General features: G+C 41.4%; 3 protein-coding genes across 6 annotated transcripts; 2 read left to right on the top strand and 1 right to left on the bottom strand.

The window, feature by feature from the left end:
• On the top strand, positions 1-2,939 carry LOC107279577 (uncharacterized). 4 transcript variants are annotated; one of them, XR_001541873.3, is made up of 5 exons: positions 1-232; positions 707-1,297; positions 1,454-1,634; positions 2,139-2,212; positions 2,640-2,939. XR_001541873.3 is itself a non-coding variant. In XM_015763289.3 (4 exons), exons 2-3 carry the CDS (start codon positions 757-759, stop codon positions 1,630-1,632), a joined length of 720 nt encoding a protein of 239 aa, XP_015618775.1. In that variant the 5' UTR covers positions 1-232; positions 707-756; the 3' UTR covers positions 1,633-1,634; positions 1,835-2,091. The 4 variants fall into 4 exon arrangements, 2 of the variants coding, with proteins under 2 accessions (XP_015618775.1, XP_066162102.1); XR_003240162.2 differs by lacking the exon at positions 2,640-2,939 and adding an exon at positions 2,283-2,416; XM_015763289.3 differs by lacking the exons at positions 2,139-2,212; positions 2,640-2,939 and adding an exon at positions 1,835-2,091.
• Positions 2,940-13,663: 10,724 nt separating this feature from the next.
• LOC4352258 (uncharacterized) lies at positions 13,664-16,673 on the top strand. Its single transcript, XM_015762857.3, has 5 exons — positions 13,664-14,139; positions 14,820-14,972; positions 15,057-15,198; positions 15,775-16,016; positions 16,267-16,673. The coding sequence occupies exons 1-5, from the start codon at positions 13,741-13,743 to the stop codon at positions 16,471-16,473; spliced, it is 1,143 nt and encodes a 380-aa protein (XP_015618343.1). The 5' UTR covers positions 13,664-13,740; the 3' UTR covers positions 16,474-16,673.
• A 221-nt stretch (positions 16,674-16,894) lies between these two features.
• Positions 16,895-20,102, bottom strand: LOC4352257 (DNA repair protein RAD51 homolog B). Its single transcript, XM_015763942.3, has 9 exons — positions 19,894-20,102; positions 19,137-19,281; positions 18,921-19,031; positions 18,715-18,806; positions 18,434-18,528; positions 18,247-18,360; positions 17,935-18,064; positions 17,632-17,750; positions 16,895-17,469 (listed from the first exon to the last, which is right to left on the bottom strand). The coding sequence occupies exons 1-9, from the start codon at positions 19,987-19,989 to the stop codon at positions 17,346-17,348; spliced, it is 1,026 nt and encodes a 341-aa protein (XP_015619428.1). The 5' UTR covers positions 19,990-20,102; the 3' UTR covers positions 16,895-17,345.
• Between the last annotated feature and the right edge of the window lie 5,267 nt (positions 20,103-25,369).

Raw genomic sequence — 25,369 nt, 5'->3', positions numbered from 1 at the left:
AAATGAATGGCACGCCACTCTTCTCGCCCCTCTGTTGGTTTCCTCCATCAGAAAAAGGGAAAAAGTTTCTCTGCGTCTCCGATCTGCAGTGCGAGCCAGGGAGGTTGGCGTTGTCTCCTCCTCCTCCTCCTCCTCCTCCTCCTCCTCGCGCACGCGGCCGTCGAGAAGACGCACGGCTCCTCCCCTGTGCGGCCTCACCTCCTCGCGCTGAATCCCCTGCTCCCCGTGTTAGGTCCGCTACTACTTGGCTGATGCTGCCCGTTGCTGGTTCTTGATCCATCCTGTTTGTTACATGTTCCAGTTTTATGGATTGTTTTTTTGGTTGGCTGATTCATTGTTGGTGCCTTCAATAAATTAGTACTTTTACATTGTCATGCCCTAGGTATTTTTTTTGGTTTAGTACAATTTTGCGTAATAACATGATTGATGCTAGCTAGAACATTTTATCTGTTCTTGTCTTTTTAAGAATTGGCACTTGCCTCATTGCCTGCATTGGTCAAGCTTACACCACTTATGTAACTGTTAATTGATGCTCGCTGCTAAATTGGTTGTGAATTTTGCTTTATAATCCATATCAACTGTTACGAATTTTCCTGAACTATCCATATCTTAATTAGATGTAATTCAAGACTCCGTACATGCCAAAACTACCTTTTGTTTTTCGCCGTTCTATTGCAAGAATCCACTGATGCAAATCTTGATACAGATCTGACCTTCATAATCCAAAAGAAGAGGTTTTAGTTCAAGCGGGCGATAATGGGGATATCCAAGGTGATTGGCATCGCTGGAACATCTCTTCTGGTCACGTCTGTTGGTCTGTGGAAGATTGGCTTAAGAATTGTCGCGGTTCCTTTCCTAGCCACCAGTACAATTGCCTATATCATCGCTGTTGCATCCCACAATTCCATCAACATACCTTGGATGTTGGGAAAGAATTCAAAGGGGAGGTTTCCAATTTGGTCAAGTGTACTTTTTGGTCCTTTCTTGATACTTGCCCGGGTATATGCAACTATGAAGAGACATATGAGGAAGAAGGAGGCTGTGTATAACATGATCACTGAAGGCGTTTATCTAGGAGGATGGCCGTTTATGTTGAAGCATTTGCCCCCAGGAGACCCCTCTGTTATTGATTGCACTTGTGAGTTGCCAAGAAGTGATTTTGTCCCAACAAATGAGTATCTTTGTGTTCCTACTTGGGATACAAGAGCCCCGACGATATCCCAAATTGAATTTGCGGCACGCTGGGCATGTGAAAAGAGAGCTAAAGGAAAACCAGTTTATGTACATTGTGCGTTTGGTTAGTAACGACCTATCTCTCTTCATATATTCCACCTTTTTTTAACGTTGACATAAGGACTGTAGTTCTATAATCTAGTTTTGTACATAATTGCAGCTGCTAATTACGTTTGAATATTGTGTGTGCACTCTTATGTCTTGTGCATGACTGCATCAGGTCATGGAAGAAGCGCTTGTGTTGTGTGTGCAGTTCTAGTAGCATTGGGCATTGCTGAAAACTGGAAGGATGCAGAAAACATCATCCGAGAAAAAAGAAAGATAAAAATGAATGCTGTTCACCGGAAAACCTTAGACGATTGGTCAAAATATAGAGCTTCTCAGAAGAAGGATAAATAACTGTGAGTCTATTGTTCTCGGATGTACTTCTTATCTGATGTTGAAAGAATGCTTAAAACACATTAAGAGTTGCATTGTTTAACATCTTAACATTTTTAATTAGTAAAAATTGATGTTTTGACAATCAAATGCTTATGACAATCGTTTGTTGAACAAGAAATCCAGCCATCATTAACTTCTTTGATATGGGATTTTAATGCAGGTAAGGCTGCTTGTTCAAGAATATACTATATAATATAAAATCCAGTGTGCTAGCTACCGGTAGTACAGCTGCTGCTGTCTTTTTATTTCAGAGTTTGTGTATGCATGGCCCGTATGCGTGGAGTCTATAAAATTCATACACAACCTTTTTTTTTGCATATGGCTGGGAATCTTTGTGATGGTTTTTTCCATCAATGGTTTGATGAAGGGGTAGGATTGTTTGATTGATATTGATATGTTACTTTTTGGTGGAGTTCCCATTGCTGATAACTAATTTTTGGGTGTGCTTATGGTTATGATGTAAGGTGGTGGTGGGGGTGGAGGAGGAGGTGGAGGTCCACCGTACAGCGGTGCCGACATCATGGGCTGCTTCTAGATAGTATGTTTCTGATTCTTTTATTCTTTTTCAAGGAAACATTTTAACCATATAATTTATTTTTTTCTGTTAGATTTCAATCGCTACATTGTGATATTTAAGGGAGTTACCAAAGACATAAATGGTTGACAGATGTTGTGTATTATGTCTAATCCTAATAATTTTACTAGCTCCAGATAATGATGATCTCTGTGGTATGAAGCACTCTATGAGTTTCTCTTTTTTTTCACCTCTATTTTATAATTTTACTAGCTCTAGATAATGATGGTTTCTGTGGTATGAAACACTATGAGTTTCTCTTTTTTTTCACCTCTATTTTTCTATTTATGTCTCTTAATAATCTGCTTCTAGGATGTTTGTTTTCACCTTTATTTTCTATCTGTTGTTGATGTTGTTGTGTCATAATAATCTGCTTCTGGGATGTTTGCAGAGGGCGTGTTTCTGTTCGTAGTGGATATGGATCCAAATGCTGAAGAAGATGAACAATTGGTCCAGGATAACCATAAGTGGCAATTTGTCAGGGATTATCCAAGAAGAAGGGAAAGACACATTTTTTCATCTTCATATCCACCTGCAGTAGGCTAGGCAGCAGACTAATCATGACTGGCAGTTTAACAGTAATCTCATGACTGGTAGTTTAATAGTAATCTAGCAGATTAAAATACACTGGTCTTGCTGACTGATAAGTTTAAATTTTTTAAATAAGACGAATGGTCAAATATTGATCAAACAGTCAACGGCGTCATACATTAAAATACAGAGGGAGTACTTCTTTTCTTATTTGAAATTTTAGAATTTTCATAAAACAAAATTGTGAACCATTATTTTAGTTTTAACGAATGTTTGTATGATATTAAAAAAACATTTATGAATGTATGTATAAATAATTTATTTATTATGTATAAAAGTGAAAAACATATTTGTCACAAAAAATTAGAACTTGTATGTTATGTCAAGAAAAACTAATAAATTTAATGTGTCATTTTATACATAACTTTTAATGAATCCAAACAAGTAAAATAAATTTTGAGATTCATCAGAATTAATTGGTTTAAATATATTTACTTGTGTATTTGAATTTTCGAAAGATCATCATTTAGTATATTCAGTTTTTTTGACATATCCTATGTAAGAAGAAAACACAATTTTTTTTTGCTAAGTAGGTATTAATGATCCTATGATGAAAACAAGGTTGTTTTCTTTCTTTGTTTTGGATTTTTTTTGTGTAATAATTTTGGGTTTACTATATATTCTAGAGTTATATGAGTAATACCGAGTAGGCGTAGGATATTTAAAGAAGGAAAATGAATGTAAATTCGTTGTTTTAGATTTTTTTTTGCTTAATAATTTTAGGTTTATTATATATTGTAGAGTTAGGCGTGGTATATTTATAGAAGGCAAAGGAGTAGAAGTTCATGCGGTTGGAAATGGAAAATAGTTTTGGAAGCCTCTAGAATCCTAATGTGATATTTTTCTCTAGATTTTTTCTCACATATGAATGTTAGTTGTTTTTTCTCAGCATAAATTTATGATTTTTCTCCAAAGTAGGGGACGCTAAGTGGACCAATCAAAAGCTAACAAAAGAGGCAGCTTTAGATTATTAGATGTGTCTTTACCTTCATCTTGGATAATCCCTGACAAACTGCCACTTATGGTTATCCTGGACCAATTGTTCGTCTTCTTCTTCAACATTTGGATCCATATCCACTAGGAGCAGATCATTAAGACACAACAACAACAGTAACAACAGATAGAAAATAAAGGTGAAAACAAACATCCCAGAAGCAGATTATTAAGACATACAAATAAAAAAATAGAGGTGAAAAAAAGGAAACTGATAGAGTGCAGCATACCACGGAGGCCATCATTATCTGGAGTTGGTAAAATTAGTAGGATTAGACATAATACACAACATCTGCCAACCATTTATGTCTTCGGTAACTCCCTTAAATCTCACAATGTAGCGATTAAAATCTAACAGCAAAAAAATAAATTGTATTATGGTTAAGATGTTTCCTTGAAAGAGAAATAAGAGAATAAAAAACATACTATCTGGATGCAGCCCATAGATGTCGGCACCGTTGTACAGTGGACCTCCACCTCCTCCTCCACCCCACCATCACCATATCAGCATCATAACCATAAGCACACCCAGAAAGTAGTTACCGGGAACTCCACCAAAAAGTAACATATCAATATCAAACAATCCTACCCCTTCATCAAACTCTTGATGGTAAAAACCATCACCAAGGTTCCCAGCCATATGAAAAAAAAGGTTGTGTATGAATTTTATGGACTCCACGCATACGGGCCATGCATACACAAACTCTGAAATAAAAAGACAGCAGCAGCTGTACTACCGGTAGCTAGCACACTGGATTTTATATTATATAGTATATTCTTGAATAAGCAGCCTTACCTGCATTAAAATCTCACATCAGTAGTAGAAGATCACCTCCTATTTCCTAATAGTAACGTCATGCATTGCCAATTTGCCATACGTGCTAGTTGCTACCGCATTTGGCACTAGCAAAGACCAAAGAAGCAGCAACCCAACACTCTAGATACATCACTTCTTCAGCCTGAATAAGAAAGTACTTGCTACAAGTGCCACTGGTTAAGGGTTGCTTGCTGTGTCACTTCTCACTTGAATCAGTAGTCTTGGCAACATTCGACAAACTCAGCTGCAGGAATTATTGCACACCTTCGATTGGAATGGCCAAATACGTATCACATATATATGATACATAACCACTCATGATTTTAACCTACAGATCACCAGATAGGTGCGTGTAACTCGACTAAATTTCCTTCTAGCAGCTCTGCATGGACACAAACCCAAGAGGAAAACAATGAGGCAATGGCAATGCCAACTTGGTACATGATCAAAGCTCACGCAGCAAGTCTAAAGCACACAAATCAAATCAGGATTCAGAAACTGAGACAAACCCCGAAACAAAAGCACTATATTAGAAACCACGGTTCAAGCAGCAAACCATACCCAAAGGCCAAAGTAGACAAAAATTCTAATTAGAGCGGGTGTTTGAAGCAATACCATACACACAAAAACAATGACAGTATCATGCAATAGGCTGGTCATTTTTTTTAATGCAGGTAATATAGCTGCTAGTCTTCTCTTAAATCTGGTTGCAATGCATAGCATCTGCCTAATTTTACTATAAAATATAATATACTTTTTCACAAAGCAGTAGGACATACAAAAGTGAAAACGCTCTCTCGTGGCTCGATCTTCTGAAGAGGGGATAAATCTTACTTTGATCGAATGCGACGTTTGCAATGTGGCTACCAACCACAACAAGTTCAGAAGGCCGTGCAACCGCTACACCACAAACGATGTTGTACCACACATGGTTGATGATCCATGCAATGCAAACAAGAGAACACTATAAAAATAAGGTAAGATGAAAATTAAATATGACGAATATGTAATTAAGCACAAAGAAAGAGATCTAATCGATCCGACAAATCAAAACACCAACTATTGAGACTCTGGATCTATAGTCACCGACTAAACGACCGAGGACTAGAGGATGTACATAGATATTCATAAAGAAAAAAAATAGAGGTAGGGATCAGTGCTCGTTCGTGGAGGTGAAGAGAAGCGCTCCCGAGATGGGCCTAGTCTATTAAAAGGCCCGAGGTATAAGTTCGGTCTCAGTAATAACATTGTCATGTTTTAACGATTCCTGTTAACTCGGTATGAATTTTGATATAAGACCGGATGTGTTTGAAAAGCGACGAGATAAGCTTTCAAAAAATCTATGATCACTCAAATCGGAGTTGGCATGAAGAGGCTAAGTTAGTTTTAAGATAGTGATGTCTTCGGAGGCCAAATTAGACTTGGTGACTGTTTAATAGTTGTTAAATACCAATTTCGACCGTCAACTATCATAATAATTAAAGGGAGAACTAACATTTCTTGCACATATATTGATTTTAAATAATAACACTTCTGGATCTGCTCGCCCTCACGCTTGCCACCACCACCATGCCTTTGTATTCTCTACATCTACCTCAGTCTCGATGATAGCGAGGAGGCCCAACGGTGATGGGAGAACTGAAGCAGCAGGCTGCAGCTTCGGCTCCTCGATGTCACGGCGACTGCAGCGATGGCTCCTTGATGCGGTAATGGGAGAACCGGAGCATCAAGCCGTGGTAGTGGCTCCTCGACGCGACGACCGTGTCGCCTCCCTCCGGTTGGCTAGCCACCTCGAGCTTGCCGTCGGGACAGCGTCAGGAGTGCGATGGACTATTGTGAGCACCGGTAGTGGTGGTCATGGTGGATGGCATCTGTGTTGGTGATGTCACGCCAGAGTTGGTGGTAATGTCGCACCAAAGTTGGTGGTAATGTCGCGCTAGAGTTGGAGACGAGACCACCGCCTCCCTACTCCTACTTCCCAGTGGATCAGGTTGCCAGAGCAGTCACCACCTCCTCTTATGGTCAGATCTGAACCACTCATTGGAGAGTGATGTGGCTCTCCTCGGTGGCGGCGGCGGCAGCCCCATCCGACGCTCCTCCGTGGCTCCCTCCCTGCAAGGATGCTGCCGGCCTCGAGCGACGGGATTGCCTTGAAGGCGGCCTTAGTGGTGGTGATGGTCTCAGCTTCAGCCTCTCCCTCTGTTGTCCTCTATTGTCATCGACAAGGCGGTAAATGCTAATGGTGGGGATAGGGCTTCGTCCGCGGTGGCGCCATCTCGGCCCGATGTTGCCTCCCGTCGCACACGCCAATCGAGGCCGAGCTCGAGCTCGCGCGGGACTTGCCGCCGATCGCCACCCTGACCTAGGAGATAGAGGACACATATGAATGAGAGAGAAGAGGTGAGAGGATAAATGAGAAAGCGTTCACTGACATGTGGTTCCCACATATATTTTTTATTTGTTCTTGACTGTATTGCCACCTATATGCCAAGTAGCTGCCAAGTTAGTACACGACCTGGTCAAAGTGTCATGTAGGATGCCACGTTAGCAAAAAAACACTATAAAACAATTGAAGGAGTCATTTTACACGGTATTAATAGTTGATGGAGTTGTTATATATGGTTTTAGGTTGAGGGATACAGATATGATATTACAGTTTTACTAGTTGATATCCCGCGCTTTGCTACGGAATATATGGATGAATATATGCTATATGTTATAGAAATGGTAGATGCATACATTTAAATAATGTGAAAATGATGTAGAGATAATGATTTGACATTGCTTGTATATTAAATTCTAAAAATACAACAAAATTATAAATGATATGTCATATTTGCATAATATTTAAAATATTTTAGACAATAATTTCTAGAGGGTGATGATGTGGCACACTTACATGTGATATTAAATACTTTAGCGCCAAATCTAAACCAAGAAGCCTCTCGGTTCAGTCTTACAACGAGACACCACTGAAGCCATTACTCTACTGAAAATATACTACTAGTTCATCAAGCAAATAGGAACCACCTATACTTCCAATAACATTTCCTCTTAAACTACTCATACGATGTACGATCCGATTACATCGTTGTATTTGTAACAATTAAATCTTTATAACAAGATCTTACATGATTACATTTTGATGAAAAATTACAAAGTACTTTTATAATATATCTAAATTACTTTTAAATTTCACTAAATTACTTCTTAGACATATAAAAGTAAATTCAATAAAGTCTAAAAGTAATTTACATATATTATAAAAGTAACTTAAAACAAAAAGAAAGTAACTTTGTCACAACATTAGAAATAAATTCGTTGTAGGGTTAAAAATATGATTCTATCTAGAAAATAAATTTAATCAGCACAAATCAGCCCAAGTAAGTTTAACAATTTTTAAAAGTAACTTCAATGTTAATTGGAAGTAACTTTTGCATGGTTCAGAAGCAAGTTATATAAATCTATTTTATGCACTGTTTTTTTTGGTAAATTTTGCTACAGGACATTGTGACTTTGCGGTTTTAGCTCTAGGACACCGCGCGAAGTCAGTTTTGGGGAAAGACACTCTGTAAATGTAGTTATTTACCAGGGGATACAACTTCCATTAAATTAATATTTTTTGTGTTGACTAGGCAAGAGGGGTTATCTCTTCCTCTCTCTCTCTTTCCCCTTTTAAATTAATGTTTTTTTTGTGTTGACTAGGCATGAGGGGTTATCTCTTCCCCTCTCTCCCCCCTTGTAACATCCTCAAATTTTAAACTAAAATTTGACTGCATCATGCTGGCTTTTGATTAAATTAGTGTGCTTTAAAAATCTATTTGACTCTTTAATTGGTTCAAGTATTACTTTCTTAGAGCCCTACTAATTTACCCTAATTATTACCTTTATTCCAAACCCTAGTGAATTTGAGCAAATTCTCTCAAATTTCAAACCATAGATTATTTCCTTAGTTTATCCTAATATTAGTGAGGATTTGCTATACTTCAAACCCTAGTGAAACTCTTTCATATTCATAGATTAAATTCATTCTTTTCTAGGAAAATATTCAAAAATTCCTGAAAACACTGTTCATTGCACTCAAGGTGCTCGACAAAATGCCCAGCCCAGCTAGAGCAGCCCAATCACCACCCAATCTTGTGCAAAGTCTTGAATTGATCCTAGGGGACCACATCCCACTCAAAAACTGTGGTTTAGTTGGCCTTCTCCTCCCCCTTGCGCGCGCCGTCCTGGCGTCCAACTTTGTCGCGCGCCGAGCCGCCGCGCGTCGGTCTCCGGATCGATCGCGCGTGCCCGACCGCCTTGGCGTGCCGCTAGCCATTCGACGCCCTTAGACCACCACCGCCGCACCAATCACGACGACGACGAAGCTAGGACGACCACCGCCGCAAGAAATCACCGCTCGACATCGTGCGCGCCCGTCCAAAGCTGCCACCGAGTACGATTTCGCTTCTACCCCGGGTGAATCGTGCCAATTCTTGCCGCACAATTGGATTAAAGTTAGACGGTGGTTTCCCCTCTCACAATTTAAACCATTCACCCCCAAGTCGGTTGTTTTCACCCTCGTCGCCGCCGCGCGTCGCGCCCGGATTGGCGCCAACACATCGCCAGCCGAATTCGCACGCGGTTAAGTCAATCCTTCGCCGGTAAGTATTCAAACGTGGCCTCCCGCCACTCAAATTGATCTTGCCCGCCCTCTCACAGCCTCTGCCACCCTAGCCATATCCAAAGCTCGAGCTCATCCATGGCGATGACGGTGCCCAAGCTCATCCATTCCTCCTAGCCCTATAAATAGGACCCCAATCCCTTCCATGTCCATCATCGATCATCAACAACCATAACCCCACAACCCGAAGCTCTGCTTCACCAATCCATCCCATCAACCATCATCACCCGTCGGTCGAACACCTTGTGCGCGATCGACTCCACACCTCTCCCTCCATCCTCCGCCCTAAATATCTCTTAGAACACTTTATATCAACCATGTTCTAGTATAGTAGACCCTAACCAAAGTCCTGCGTCGAGTTCTACCTCGCCGCGCCAAGCCAAGCACCGCCACCCCCGCGCTGCTCTGTTCTTTGCCGCCGCGAAGTTTTTCCGGCCGCAATCCTTCATCTCGACATAACTCGGTGAGTTCTTCCGTTTCAACCATCTACATACTACCTAGATTCCATTTTAGCAATCCCTTTGCACTATCATGCCACCCTCTGAGCTGCCGACGTGAGCACGGTCGCTGCCTATGGAGGCGCTCGTCGGCAACTATTCTCCGCACCTTGCCAAAGGTCGGCAAGCTGCCGGAATCCCTCTAGACACCTCGTAAATGCTCTAGAACCCCTCCCCTAGCCATGTCTAACTCATATTACTTCGATCACCAACACGGCCTAACCGTGCCACCGCCGTCCTAGCCGCCAACCCATCCACATATCAAATTAATCCCTCCGCCGCCGCTCGCCGTCGCCGCAGATCCCTAGCTCCCTCCCCTCCTCGGCCGCAACCACTTTCTCCCTCTAGCGCCACCGTAATCCCAAACCCTAGAGCCGCCGGCCCGATTTGGGGAACGGTCGAAGGTAGAAGAAAAGAAGAGAGAGAGAGAGAGACTGACAGGTGGGACCCGCACACAGTAACATTTCACTTTTATTTGATTTTCAAACTTTAGAAGCCCATATCTTTTAAAATATAGATCCAATTCCAGTGAAACTTGGACCAATATTCTTCTAAAATCATTCTCTATCTTTTGAGCCCCCTTTTGCTATTTTTGCATTTTATTTTATTTTCTCTATTTTTCATATTTTTGGATTTTATTTGAATTCCTTTTAAATTTGAATTTTATATATGTCTAACCCTAGGTCTTGAGGATTCTTCTGACTCAATAGATAATATCAATCAATCTCAGGATATCGAGCAAGGCAAGTTACCATATACCTGTTGATCATTTAAGCCTATATTTTACAAATTATTTATTTATAGCCTTCTATTCAATACTCTATTTTATATGCACAACTCAACCATAGAAACCCAGATAATTTAGTATTGCTTACTTTGCTTACAATCTGGTTAAAATACCTTATACTTAGATTGGGATAGTACGTAAGATTTGGTTGATTTCCGGGTGGCTAGTACTGTCTCGATCGATATAAGTTTTACCAGGTACTTATGTCGAACGAACGGGTACGACCGCAGTTTCTAGAATGGAGACAGACCTAGTTATTATGTTAATTAGCAATATGGCACCTCTGTATAGTGGTTCTTATTTTTAAGTCCTCGCGCAGGAGGCAACTATAGCCGCAAAGGGCAACTTTAACCATTACCATATACAGGTAAATGGTTTGTGATACTCGAGTATAAACTATATGGTATATTTCTAAACCCTGATCGAGATGATGTGGTGTCATACGATCAGTTCCCCTTAAATATCTCGGGAACGCCAGAACTCCTCTTGCTGCTGTTAACAATACGTTCAGAGCATATGAGGATATAAGTTCATGGAACAGGTGCCACAATTGTTAATGACTTAATACTGGGCCATGACTAAAGCCGATGATTATCAGCAAGTCGTGGACTGCGGGTAAAGCGTACATCTGCTGCAGTAGAATATCTTTGAAACTATTCGAATAGTTGTACTCATGGAGTTGAGTACCGGGACTCATATGGTACCCTGGTTAGAAATCTAAAGTCTATAAGTTTTACAAATTCTTGCTATAACTCTTCCAGATTGTTTATTACTGCTTTTTGCAAAGAACCCTACTATATGTCAATGCATAACATATTTCCATGATAACTTGCTGAGTATTGTAAATACTCACCCTTGCTCTTATAACTCCTTTTTCAGATCTGGGTCAAGAGGAGGACCCTTATGACTATTACTACGATGACCCCGATAACTTAGAGAATCCCTAAAGGTTATACCTCACTAGTCAGAATGTATAGAAACTTCCGCTGTGTATTAAATAGTTAGGTGAGTACCTATTATTGTTAAACCCTTAGTATTGTAAAACTTTAACGTATGCAATGAAGAACCAGTTATATTGTATGTATCAATATCTACTGATCCAGGGATTAATACATTAATTCTAGTCGGATCCAAGTTGTTAGTTTTGGGACCCGACACCCCTTTCTCTCTTCTCCCGTAGGCGGCGTCGGCTTGCTCGGCGGCGGAGGGAGTCGGCGAGGAGACATCCGGTGAAGCTGAGCGCGTTCTTGGTCTCATCATAGCCGTCGGCGATGTAAACGACACCGTTGCTCCCGGCGCAGCCAAAGAATCCCCGGGAGTTCGGCGTCGGCGCGCCGCCACACTCCCGATGGAGATGCAGAGTCCAGCCCTCCTCTTCTACCTTCAATCTCCTGATGGAGAGGTCGAGCAGGGAGTGTGGCGCGGCGTGGTGCGGCTTCGTCTCGCAAGCTCCGGCGGCGAGTGGCGCGACGACTGCTTGGGGAAACGAATCCCCCAGCCTGATGGCGTCTTGACGACCCTCCTCGGTCGAGCCTTGAACAACGACAGCAATAGCAGGAACAACTTGGCGGCCGCAGGGTACTCCGGGTCGATGTCGGCGGCACGACCTAGCATATGCATCGAAGTTGGGAGGCATGCGTGATTTTAGAGACATTTTTGGGATGACACATGTGCAGGGAATCGGCTTGGAGCCCACTGGAGAAGGAATAATCAACGGCAGAGGCAGATACCGGTGCCGGGGAAGAAGGTGCCAACCCAACCCATGGGCGAGTCCACTTACATTTACCACCGCACTTACACTTTTGTCCTCGCTTCATGTAAGAGGGTTAACCCATGAGTGACATGGTTGGAGAGAGAAAGCCTTACAAATTGGTTCCACCTTTACTAAACTAGTAAACTAGTAAGATGGTACTAAACATGTGCACATAGCTCAGATGGGCCACACATGCCAAATCCTAATTGGGCCAGGATGTCACAGAGAGTGTTTTCCCCAAAAACAACTTCGTGCGGTGTCCTGGAGCTAAAACCACGAAGTCACAATGTCCTGTAGCAAAATTTGCCTTGTTTTTTTCTTTCACTTTTGTTTTTCATGTAGTATGAGAAAAGAAAATAAAACCTTTGATAGATTGTAAATAACATTGATGGAGTAACTAATGAGAATTAATCATGCATAAGATGTAAAAGTTACTTCCTTATAACATCGAAGTTACTTCCTAACATGTAATAAATTACTTTTAAATTAATGAAATGTCACTCATGGGTTTTATCACATATTTTGAGTGGAGTACAATGATGCAAATAGATCTTAAAAACAATATGTGATTTAAAATATATAAGTTAGACACATACTATTGTAACTTTTAAGTTGAGGGGGATTTGTACTAGATGGAGTGGTCGCTGGATAAGACAAATCAGCGACTGGTAGCTGTCTAGTCACGTCCATATTTTAGATAATAATTGCTAGTTGGTGATGATGTGTTACAATTGCATATTAAGTTTTAGAAGTTAGTGGACATCAAGTAGGGGGGATATCTAGTGAAAACCATCAAATAAGTGAAAACCCATGAAAACCATATCTAAAAGTCTTGTAAATTCATGATACAATTACTAGAGATTGGTATAGGCATGAAATACATTCATAGCAAATCTCATGTCTAAACTCAAAATCATTTGAGAAAAAAAGACAAAGTTTGGGTGAATAGTATTATGTTACTATTCATCTAACATTTGTCTTTTTTTTTTCTCTCAAATGAAGTTGAGTTTGGAATTGGGATTTGGTATGAATGTATTTCATACCTATACCTATCTCTAGTAATTGTACAAAACTTTTAGATATGATTTTCACGGATTTTCACTTATTCGATGGTTTTAACCGGATATGTCCCCCACTCCGCCATCAAGTATTCAAGTATAGTAAGACTGGCCATCTGGCCTACAGAGGCCCAAACGGACGGCAAATGGATGCAATTTTGATGGCCTTTCTCTAATTTCCTTATTTTCTAGTGTGCATTATTGCAATTCTTTTCCTGTCCCAAAAAAGAAAAATGATAACGACGTGATCTGCGCATCGGACGGCCAGGATCACTCTCCTCTCTTCTTCCCCTCTCCCCTGCTCTTCTCTCTCTCCTCTCCTCTCCTACCATGGAGCCCGACGCCTCCTCCGCCGCCGCCGCCCAAAACCCTAACCCTAACCCTAGCACGGGGCTGCCGCCCATCTCCGCCTACTACCAGACGCGCGCGGAGCACCACGCCGTCGTCTCCAGCGACTGGCTCGCGCACGCCGCCGCCGCGGCCTCGCTCCCTCCCTCCTCCGATGCCGCCGACGCGGACGCCGCCTCCGACGCCGCGGCGCTGCTCTCCCCCGGGAGCAACGGCGGCGGCGGCGGGGTGATCGAGGAGTTCAACTTCTGGCGCCGCAAGCCCGAGGCCGCGGAGGCCGTGGCGGCCATCATGGCGCTCGCCGCCGTCATCCGCTCCAGCAGGGCCACCACCATGATGGAGCTCGAGATCGAGCTCAAGAAGGCATCCGACAAGCTCAAGGTACCCCCACCTACTAACCGATTATAGAATGTTAACAGCGTTCATACAAGGGTGCACGGATTCGTGGATTAGTTACCGGCTCCGCAATTTTGCCCACCTTGAGAGAAATAGTTGTCCAGTTAACGAGTTAAGACAGTACAATGAATTCAATTCCTTTTTGTCAGCATTTCAGAACTTCAGTTGTGCCAGTGTTTTACACCTTCACTTAATCACAGCTGTAATCAAGAATTTGCTTGAAGAAATGAATCTTTATTCTCCACTGTTTGTTATGGAGCTTAAGGAATTTCATTTCTACCTTTTGTTAGTAAAACTACCATTAGTCCCACATAATATTTGGTCTACGAAGGCTAAATGTTTGATGGCTAATCTCATTCACGAATGCAATGGTGGTCACGCTGTGTCTACTTTGTATTTATGCGATATGTTAGTTACAATGATTTAATCTCAGTAAGAGCTTATGTAATTTAATTGTTAAATCAACCACTATAATTTCATTTTTGAGCTGTGGGCATTTTAGATCATTTTCTTCTAGCACCCCCTTGTTAGTTTTGAATTTTTGCTGATCTCATATGAATGCCAAATGATTGTTATTTACTTCTAGTTGCTCCACATTTCTTTATGGCATCCTTTGTGTTGTTCTGACTAAAGAGTTAACACCTAAAAAATTTTCTATGTTTCAGTCTTGGGATGCCACTTCCATTTCTTTGTCTGCCGCATGTGATTTGTTCATGCGGTTTGTAACAAGAACATCACATTTGGAGCATGAGAAGTTTGATGCTGCAAAATCACGCCTAATTGAGAGGGGAGAAAAATTTGGAGAGATATCCTTAAAGGTTATCTAGAATTATAATATAGTTTTTTTTATATAAATGAGACTTTCCACCTTTAGCTAATTTCGTGGAACAATGTTTGTGCAGGCTCGTAAGACAATTGCAATGCTCAGCCAGGATTTTATTTCAGATGGTTGTACTATTCTGGTACATGGTTATTCCAGAGTTGTTTTGGAAGTTCTAAAGCTAGCTGCATCAAACCGCAAACTCTTCAGGGTACTTTGCACAGGTAAATTGATCAAGTTGCATTTGAAACTGCATCTACATTTTCAAATTTTATCAAAGATGCAACAACATTATTCTACACAGACAGCTTGGTGATGGTGAACTATATATTAGTTGCATGCAAATGCTGTATTCAACAAAATGTACCTTTTCTAGCAGGAAAATAACCATACAACTTAACAATCATGAGTTCATGACTGAGAGTACTGGAATATAAAAGATGAGAGTGATCCAGGGTTTAAACACATCATGGCACAGTTTCACACAATGCCTATGTATTGCTGCGGAATTCGATAGGACTTCCATGAATGAGTGGAAAAACTTGTGTGCTAAGTTGAATTCATACCAGAGGGAAGATAAGTCCTTTATATTTGTAACAATTAAGCAAAATTTTTGTCCATGATTCACAGGTAACAAGGTTGAATTGTTATGATTTTTTGATATTGTATGCCATTCTTGCTTTTGGAATCAATATGTGTAATAGCCTTTTGTCCACCTGTTACTGTATTGATTCTTTCAAACCACGCATCATTGACTCTTCTGATTTCTAATGAGTGTTTGCTACTCTACTGAACTGCAGAGGGCAGGCCGGACAGAACTGGTTTACGAATGTCAAATGAACTGGCAGCATTAGGCATTCCTGTTAAGGTGCTAATTGATTCAGCTGTTGCTTATTCCATGGATGAAGTTGACATGGTGTTTGTTGGTGCTGATGGGGTTGTTGAAAGTGGAGGAATAATCAATATGATGGGCACTTATCAGATAGCTCTCGTCGCTCACAGTATGAACAAACCTGTTTATGTGGCTGCTGAAAGTTACAAGGTAATAACATTGCTTTTCTCATATTGTTGATCGATGAGCTCTTCCGTTGTTATGCTTGGTACTAGAAATATATAAGGTGGTACGCAGAAAAAATCTCCTAGAAATCAAATCTGGTCAAGAATATTTAAGACAGTTTCTAAATCGAATTCCATAACAACTAATGGCAGATGTGTGTCCGGCTGATTAATTGTTGTTTTCCCCTTTGGCATGCAACAAGTCTTTAATGATGTTGCTTCTGGCTGTTTTGTAGTTTGCACGCCTATATCCGTTGGACCAGAAGGACATGACACCAGCTCACCGACCCATTGATTTTGGAGTTCCAATTCCGGCTGGTGTGGAGGTTGAGACTTCAGCGAGAGACTACACTCCTCCCCAGTATCTTACGCTGCTTCTGACTGATCTCGGTGTTCTGACACCATCTGTTGTGAGCGATGAGCTTATCCAACTATACCTATGATCACTGGTACGGAGATATGATGTACCGATGTACCGCCGTGGAATCTAAGGTTTTCCCTGTCAGTTTTTTGCTATGTTGTATTTGCCCTTTACGTGGATGCAATGTTTGGAGGATTCACAAAAGGGTTATGCAACAGAAGATAACCCCAGTTTTGTCTAAAGCATCTATCTGGTGTTAATAGTTTTGGTGTTGGTTGCGAAGATGGTCTGGATTGCATTTTGCAATCTTCTCTCTGGCTTGCTATGGATTTGGATGTGTTAAGCTGACATCTTATAACCTACATTTCTCTTAAGTTGCTCTAGTCCAACCCTTAAATCACATGATTAATCGTGCTCCAACAATGTATGCGTAAAAGCAACACCACAGGCTTTTGGTTGGTGTATAATTCTTATACTGTCTTTGCATCCCCATTACGAATATGTAGACTTGCAAATTCAAACCTGTTAGCATATATAATGTAAACGAAAACTGTTTGAAACTCTGAATACAACTTTTGCTAACCGATACAATGTGACGTTAGAACATCCTAGCATGCGTTAAACTACATTTACAAACGGTAAGAAAACAAGGACCAGCTAAATAAAACTATCTACACTAATTCTGGCTCGTCTAACATCAACAGTGAACAACAACATCGCTGGTGCCAAGCCAAAATTGTGGCGACTTGCTGTACACCCCCGCTGAAACACAAGAGCAATGTCAATGAAGAAACCATGGGTACTTCCATCCAGGATTCCAGGGCGCTATCGCAGGTGGTGGTTGAACAGGATGGCCTACATCAATCCAAGCGTCCACCACACTGGGATTGCAAACAGCAGGCTGTAGATAGACTGCAAACTCATGCTGTATCCTGAAGGCGATTTTTGGGATTTTCAGTCCTTAACATCTGTGACGCCTTCCGGTGATATCTGAAACCTCGCCTCAGCTTCAGCAAGACAGGGAGAGCTTACTACCTTACATATCCGCTCCTCCGCTCTTCCCTTTCGAAGAAAAAGCCTGATACATATGCACCATCAAACATGTTATAGAGAAAAATATGAGGAATTGAACAGAAGCACTGGCACTCCGGCAGAAATTTGAATTTGATGTTGTAGAGAAAAATATGAGGAATTGAACTGAGGCATGGCAGAGAGATGTCTGATTTCCTTGATAAAGCACCTTGTTGTGGAAGCATGAGCCATGATGTTCCCGCCGATAGGTTTGATCTGTGGCCCAAACATTGCAGCACCATCCACTTGCGCCACAACTTGATTCGTGATTACCACCGCCACGCCAAACTAGAGCAAGCAAATCAAACTGAATCAGTATGGTGAACATGTAAGAGAGTAATATCCTGCAAATTAATTAGCAAGAAGCTACCTTGAAACACTAGTTTTGTCATTTGGCATGATAAATGTATCAAAGTCAATAAATAGCTAAATAACATATATTCCATGATTTTGTCAACACATACTAATGTACCTCATCCGCTAACTTCTGAAGGCTCCTAAGAAACTTGGCCAGGTGCATTTGCCTTGCTGACAGCTCCCCTCTACCAGAGAAATCTGTTCTGTATAAGGCTGTTGCACTATCTACAATCATAATAGCAAACCTGCAAAAATATGCATCCAGTTCAGAGAGACTGGGGCCTAGGGGACTTGATAGCCAATATTACATGCATGGATTCGAACTGGAGTACATAATTAAATCAAATATACTATAGCTTTAGCTGTTCTCACTATTAAACTATATATTTCAGAGAACATAGGTTAATTTGTAAAAGAATGAACTTGCCTTGTCTCCACCATCATGGAAGCTGCTTCCAGTAAAAGTCTTGATTGATGATCAGTATTATATGCTCTTGCATAAGCTACATTCTCAAGTACATCAGCACCATTCAACCCAAACCTGAAGTTTAGAATTATCTTGTTTAGCAGGTCAATCTTTAGCACAACATATGTAACATAATATCCATGACTACCTGTCTGCTATCTGGAGGAGTCTTTGTGGTCTGAATGTGCCCTCTGCATCAATATACAAAGCTTTTCCCTCACCACCACCTTGGTCCAATGGGAGCTGCAATATAAATCACTAATGAATTTGTAAAGTTTGAAGTGGAATAGACAAGAAATGAGAGAAAGGTGCCCAATGCAGTCAACAGTATATAAATCTAACGGTTAAGTAAAAAAGAACTTAGGCATTCTTTTCATCAAACGATGAGCATGACTGTTTTGATAGTCGCAACGAATGAAGTAGTGGTACCTGACATGTAACACACAGAGTGTGGCACAACTGAGTCTTCCCTGAGCGAAATTCACCATATATCTCTGTAATGGACCCAGTTTCTATTCCACCTGTTGAATAATGAAAACAAAATTACACTGCGTGTTTCTAAATCACATTACATCATAACAATGAGTTTGGTGCTGTCAGATACTCTGTAATAAATGAAGGCACCAAGAGGCTACCATCCAAGATTTTATCAAGTTCCCTTGATCCAGTTGTAACTTGGATAATCTCAAGTCTCTGTGCATGAAGTTGGCTGGCACTTGTAAATCCCAGTGGAACCAGCTTCGAAGCTGCCAGACATTTGTGAACACTTAGTACTTCACATATAAAAGATTGTTCTGATGCAAGAAGAAATGCATTACTGTGTTCCCTTCAATTTACGAACAATTACTTGCCTCCTTCAATTATCTTATCGACTTTGGCTTCACTAATCCCTTTAATTTGCAGAAGGTCTTTCCTTGGTGAGTAGACCACAGACTCCACCGTGCAGAGACCAGCATCTTTGAGCTTTTTCACATCAAGTGCAGCTATACCAGATGCCTTCACAGCAAAGTTCACAAGAAAATTTCATTTACAATTCAGCTCTACAGTGTTTACCTGAACATGAAGATTTTCTAATCCGTATTCTGATTTTATCAGAAAGAAAAAGGTAACCGCACAACCCTCTTTTCTCAGGGAAATAGCAGTCTATCAGCTAAGAGTTTTATCATCTTAGTAACTAAACTGCTTCAAAGGATGCGTTAATTCTCTCATTTAGTCAATAATATTACAGAAATGCTACAGCTCACCGATGAATCACAGGTTCCTCATATCTGCATAAATTCATACAAGATAACGGTGTATCTTCAATCATTTCACGCACGCGGCAGTCAAGAAATGAGGGTTTACTTCGACGGACCAAGAACACAGAAAGGGGAATTCCCAAAATTGGGAGGAAAACCCCAGCACAATGCAACACCAAATCGATCAAAACATCGACCAATCTCTCGAAATCTACGCCACCCCCACTGCAGAATAGCATCAAGAACCTAGGGTTTGACGGCTAAATCATCAAGAACCCATCAAACCAAGCGCAGAAGAGAAAATCAAGAAGCGGGTAGGTAGGAGCGGATCGAGAGGACGGAGGGAGGCGGAGAGAGAACCGGACCGCACCTGGAGCTGCTCGATGGGGAACGGCCCGTGCTCCCCGCCCGCCGCCGCCTCCTCCGCCGTCGCCGCCGCCGCCGCAGCCGCACCCGACGACGACATGGGGCCCCACTTGCAGCCACAGAGAGAGGCAATGGGGGGGGGGGGGGTTGGATTTTGGGTTCAAAATGGAAGAAGGCGCCAAGCTTTTATTGAGGCCACGCGCCCTCTCTTCCTCCCTTTCCTTCCAGTGGAAGACTCGACTGAGAAAATACAAATTAGAAATACACCAGGGGGGAAAGTGAAAAATCACCAACCACGCGCGGGGCTTTGTGACACTGCCACGTGGGACCCACAGCACCGTGACATGGCACGTATCCTCAAGCAGAAAAGGAAAGGGGTCAGCTTCATCGTTTGTTATATCGAAGAAAAAAGTGAAATGATATATTTGAAATGAAAAATAATTTGTGAATAAAATTTTTATATATATTATTCTTAACGATATAAAAATAAAGGCTGAAAAATAAATTTCGATGAAAAAATTCTAAAATTAAGTGCGAATTTAAAGTTGAAAAATTAAATTTTAGCTGATAAGCATAAACCTAAGAAAAAGACGAGGCCGTGTGTTTTTTTTTTTGCGTGAGGTTTTGTTTAGATTCACTGACAAGGGATTGCAAGGGTTCTGTACGGCCATTCATAGTGCGCCACCAAAATTTGGTGTTCCTCACATGCCACCTAGTTCAAGAACACTATCAGCCACAAATTCCACAGTGCAAACTCCACAGGACCACAATACAAATAGCTTAGTAGGTCCCACCAATACCAATTTTCACTTTTTCACTTTTCTCTCTCCTCTCTCCCCTATCTCTCTCTCCCATTTCCCCACTGCAGAGAGCCGAATGGAGGGGATCCAAGCGCGGCGTCGAGCCATGCGACGGCTGCCTGCTCACCCCACCGCCGGCGCCCCTCATCTCCTCCTCCGACAAGCGGCCCCCTAGCCGGCGCGCGGACAAGCTCCGTGGCGACCACCACTCCTCTCCTCCTCCTCGCGGCGATGACGGATCTCTGGCCTCCGTGTCGTGGCCTGAGCGGCGGGCGGCGATGGATCTCTGGCCTCCGCGTCGGCGTCGGGCGTCGGCGGCGGTGGCCGTCGTCGACGTCGGGCGGCGGTGGATCTCTGGCCTCCACGCCGTGGCCCGAATCAACGACGAGCTCCGGATCGAAGACAGGCGCGGCGTCGGCTCTCCCCCCTCCGCCGTCCCCTCCCCGCCTCCGGCCTCTCCCTCCGGCGTCCCCTCCCTATCTCCGGCCTCTCCCTCCACCGAGCTCTCCAGATCCGGCCCATGGCTCGTCGGATCTGGACTGCTGAGGCAACAAAGGGGAAGGTGGCGGTGGCTCGACGGCGATGACAGCACCTCCATGGTAGGCCCACGGCGGAGAGGAGAACGACGAGCAGGAGCGGCGACGAAGCCACGAAGCGTGAGGACACGACCTGCACAGTGCGGCCTCGTCGTTCTTCCCGCGTCGATGGCAGTTTTTCTGACGAGGTTCAAGTGCCCAATTTTGGCTACGCGAAGCTCTTTTGGTCACACTGCAAGCCAAGCTGGCGGAGAATCTTGGGTTTGCCACGGGTTGGCCGAATGCCACGCACTCGCACTGTGAATGGCCTAACAATTTCGATCAGGTAGGTAAAAGTTGCTATGTATACTAATGTGGTGTTCTTTGCATATGTTTGCGCTGATTCCTTTAGATCCGTTTGTACGAGGTGATATGCTAGGAATATAATGGCAGAGTTGTTTCTGGGAAAAAGAAAAAGTGCAGGTTGGTGTGTTCATATTTCTATGATCATGTTCGAATCCACTAAAAAGAGTGGATAAAATTTTGGATTAAAGTGGCATATTTTTCAAACTGCTGAACAGTACGTTTCGTGCAGGTTTTTAAATTTCGAAATCAACATTTCTGCCGCAGGTGGGCGATAGAACTGAATTTTTTTGACAGATTTTGAATAAATTTGAATAAAATTTGACCAAATTCACAAAAAATTGCAAAAAACCAAATTTTTTTGGGCGAGATGTGAGCATTTCGGTGGGGGGGGGGGCGAAATTTCAGAAATTTCGAACCGAAATTTCAAACCCTGGTTTCGTGCGAAAACTTTCTATATGAAAGTTGTTCTAAAATATCATATATATTAATTCATTTTTCAAGTTTGTAATATTTAAAACTTAATTAATCACACATTATTACCACCTCATTTTGCGTGAAACACTTAATCTTAATCTCCATCCTCATCTTCAATAAATTCAAACACCTCAATGAAATTTGTGGATTATTGAAATTTGACGGAGCTCAGATTTCATCTAGGTTATGTAGCTGGCGCCCTTTGCATTTCCTTGGTCATTATTATCTGCATTTTGCTTTTTAGTATATAAAATTGAGAATTGATTTTATACATGTGGGTGATGAGTTTTGGGGATTCTGGTGTGTTTGTTAGAGCGAGTACAATAGTAGGCTAGAAATCAGCTGTAAGCACACGTGGAGGAGAGAAGAGAAGAGAGAGAAAGCGGGCTATATATATTTGTAGCCAGCTTCAGTATGGACTCTAATACGTTGTGTGTGTATGGTGTAGTATATGCTTATAGGTAACTATTGTATGAGGCCATTCCTAACCCAAGACACTAGACATAGTTTTCATAAACTCCACATCATCAAGAAACTAGTACTAGACACTACTCTTCCAATGCAAACACCATAGTTTCATACTTAAATTTAAGAGTAAAGAGTACGGGCGGTCCTTAAACTTGTAGGGGTGTGTCATCTAGGTCCCTAAAACTCTCAAAATGCATATCCAAGTCCCAGAACTTGTCATAGTGTGTCATTTAGGTCCCAAATCGTCATAACCCCTTCATGATCCTATGTAACGTTGATGTGGCATGGCACACGGACATGACATGGTATTATTTTGACTAACAAATGGGACCCATTTAAATTTTTTCCTTTTTCTTTTTTTCTTCTCCTTTTCCCTTTTATTCTCCTTTCTCCATGACCCGAGCAGAAGAAAGGAAAAAAAGAAGAATAAGAAAAAAACAGAAAATAAAAAGAAAAAAAGAAAAAAAAAGAAAAGGACACGTCACGTCCATGTGACATGCCACATCAGCGCCACATTGGATCCTAGAGGGGATGTATCGATTTGGGATCTAAATGATACACTTTGACAAGTTGTAGGACCTGGATATGCATTTTGAGAGTTTAGGGACCTATATGACACAAACTTAAAAGATTAAGGACCGGTAATGCACTTTACTCTAAATTTAATGCTATTTATCTCACATGATATCTTGGATGTTGTGTAGAAACAATGTCTCACGCAAGACCTGGTTTACTTCTCTTTTCTCATTTATTTACTTGCCACATCATTTTTTATCCTAGGTGACAGCTTTTTTAGTACTATGGACACCATCCTAGCTATTGGATTGGGAATGGCCTGAATGATCGGTTAGATTGACTATAGGTGATTTAGGGCTAGTAGTTGGCTATACTATTAAACTTGCTCTTAGTAGATGGGCTCTACTGCAATTGGGTTGAAGACGATAGATGAGGTGGTTATTGTTGTGGAGAAACGTGTAACCTCGCCATTGCTGGTAATTGTTGTTCCCTATATGGCATCTGAAGGGAATGTTACCTCTGTGGTGGCCATATGCAGTGCTTCCCTCCATCCAAACACCTCAAAAATTTAGGTGGCCATATCCTATCCAATTCTATCCCTCCATCTAAATATACCCTAAGTTTTCCAAGTCATAATTTTAAATTATGTTCTCGAATTGGATGACTTGTCTGCAAATCTTCATGCTTACTAGCATTTTTTGTTCGCAGGAGAAAGGGGAGATTGTGACTCGTTTTCCGCGCGCACGCTTTTCAAACTACTAAACGGTGCGTTTTTTTTGCAAAAATTTTCTATAGAAAAGTTGCTTTAAAAAATCATATTAATCCATTTTTGAAGTTTAAAATAGTTAATACTCAATTAATCATGCGCTAATGGCTCACCTCGTTTTACGTATCTTCCCAATCTTTTCAATCCCCTTTCCCTCAAACACAGCATTAATGTTATGCTTATTAGAATTTTGTATGCTCAGTTTGCTTTTGGATAATCATCTTACAAGAACAATGCAGGAATCTCTTGTTGCTCCTAATAGTTTTTTTTAACCAATGATAGTGTTGCTACAGTTGCATTGATTCCTCCTTTTTCAAGTTTTTTGTGCTTATAACTCTGCCGGTTGTTCATTTCTCGTGTATATCAACGTTATAGTTTATAAATTTGAACGGTACCACATTTGAACTGTTAGACTTACCGTATTGGAATTCTTCTCCTCCCTTGAGCTATTATATGATTTGTAAAAAATGATACTTGGAACAAGTAACCCCAAATAATGTCGGTATCGCGAAGGTCACGCCTGGTTACCACCTCTACACCCCTACAGAGGTCGAGGCCGTCATCGCACGATTGTGAAATATACTCTCTCCGTTTCAAAATGTTTGACACCGTTGACTTTTTAGCACATATTTAACCGTTCGTCTTATTAAAAATTTTTGTGAAATATGTAAAACTGACATATGTACATGAAAATATATTTAACAATGAATCAAATGATATGAAAAGAATAAATAATAATTTAAATTTTTTGAATAAGACGAATGGTCAAACACGTACTAAAAAGCGTCAAACATTTTGAAATAAAGAGAGTACCAGATATCTTCATCTTCAAATATCAGATACTGAATGAACATCTTGGAGGGGAGGTCCACGATTTCCAGTTCACATGAGGACAGCTCTATATGAACAGCTTGATAGAAATGTATACCTTTTTACTGTTGTTTTGACATGGTGTTGGTGAGAATTGTGGCCATGTGTTTGTCACCTTATTCGCATGGGTACAAAGTTTCTTATTTTTCTATTCTTTGACATAACCACCCTACCCTCAACTTATGCGTAATTAGCATTGCATCAACTATTCTTCTACTTGCTCTTTTATGAGTATTTTTCATTGTGCTCGCTAGCAAAGAAAAAAAAAGGAAAATTTGTTACCAAAAAAGAGGTGAAACATGTTGGAATAAATGGGTAAGGCCCAATTTATTCTAAATAAATTTCATAGGCCCACAATTAATGTTATGTGGATTAATACCATCTTGGAAACTTTGTGAGGAGATCTCAACTTAATACGGAGCTATTAGAGAGCCCATGTTGACCGATTGAGGTGATGGAGGATTGCCACACACGCGGGCGTGCGCGCGCCGAGGCTAGGCAGGCGGCGGCTGATGTTGCTTCTCTCTCTCTATATATATTTTGTAACGGACAATAATTGAATCGACGTTAATTCGGCTAATCAATTCCGTAACGGACGAGAATTAAATCGATGTTAATTCGGCTAATCAATTCTGTATTAATGAGTGAATGAATTCCAACAGATTGATTTCGCTATTAATTACAGAATTGAGTCGGATTGATTTC

The sequence above is a fragment of the Oryza sativa genome, chromosome 12, assembly GCF_034140825.1.
Source record: "Oryza sativa Japonica Group chromosome 12, ASM3414082v1".
NCBI lineage: Eukaryota > Viridiplantae > Streptophyta > Magnoliopsida > Poales > Poaceae > Oryza > Oryza sativa.
Note: the sequence above shows the minus strand (reverse complement) of the source record. Positions and strands in the feature narration are given on the sequence as shown.

Excerpts from the sequence above, each read along its gene's own strand:
- LOC107279577 (XM_015763289.3), top strand. The coding sequence starts at position 757 with ATGGGGATATCCAAGGTGATTGGCATCGCTGGAACATCTCTTCTGGTC. Across the intron at positions 1,298-1,453 it reads TTATGTACATTGTGCGTTTG|GTCATGGAAGAAGCGCTTGT; the intron begins GTTAGTAACGAC and ends TGACTGCATCAG.
- LOC4352258 (XM_015762857.3), top strand. The coding sequence starts at position 13,741 with ATGGAGCCCGACGCCTCCTCCGCCGCCGCCGCCCAAAACCCTAACCCT. Across the intron at positions 14,140-14,819 it reads AGGCATCCGACAAGCTCAAG|TCTTGGGATGCCACTTCCAT; the intron begins GTACCCCCACCT and ends TCTATGTTTCAG. Across the intron at positions 15,199-15,774 it reads CTTCAGGGTACTTTGCACAG|AGGGCAGGCCGGACAGAACT; the intron begins GTAAATTGATCA and ends ACTGAACTGCAG.
- LOC4352257 (XM_015763942.3), bottom strand. The coding sequence starts at position 19,989 with ATGTCGTCGTCGGGTGCGGCTGCGGCGGCGGCGGCGACGGCGGAGGAG. Across the intron at positions 18,529-18,714 it reads CTCTGTGTGTTACATGTCAG|CTCCCATTGGACCAAGGTGG; the intron begins GTACCACTACTT and ends TTTATATTGCAG. Across the intron at positions 18,361-18,433 it reads CTCCTCCAGATAGCAGACAG|GTTTGGGTTGAATGGTGCTG; the intron begins GTAGTCATGGAT and ends TCTAAACTTCAG.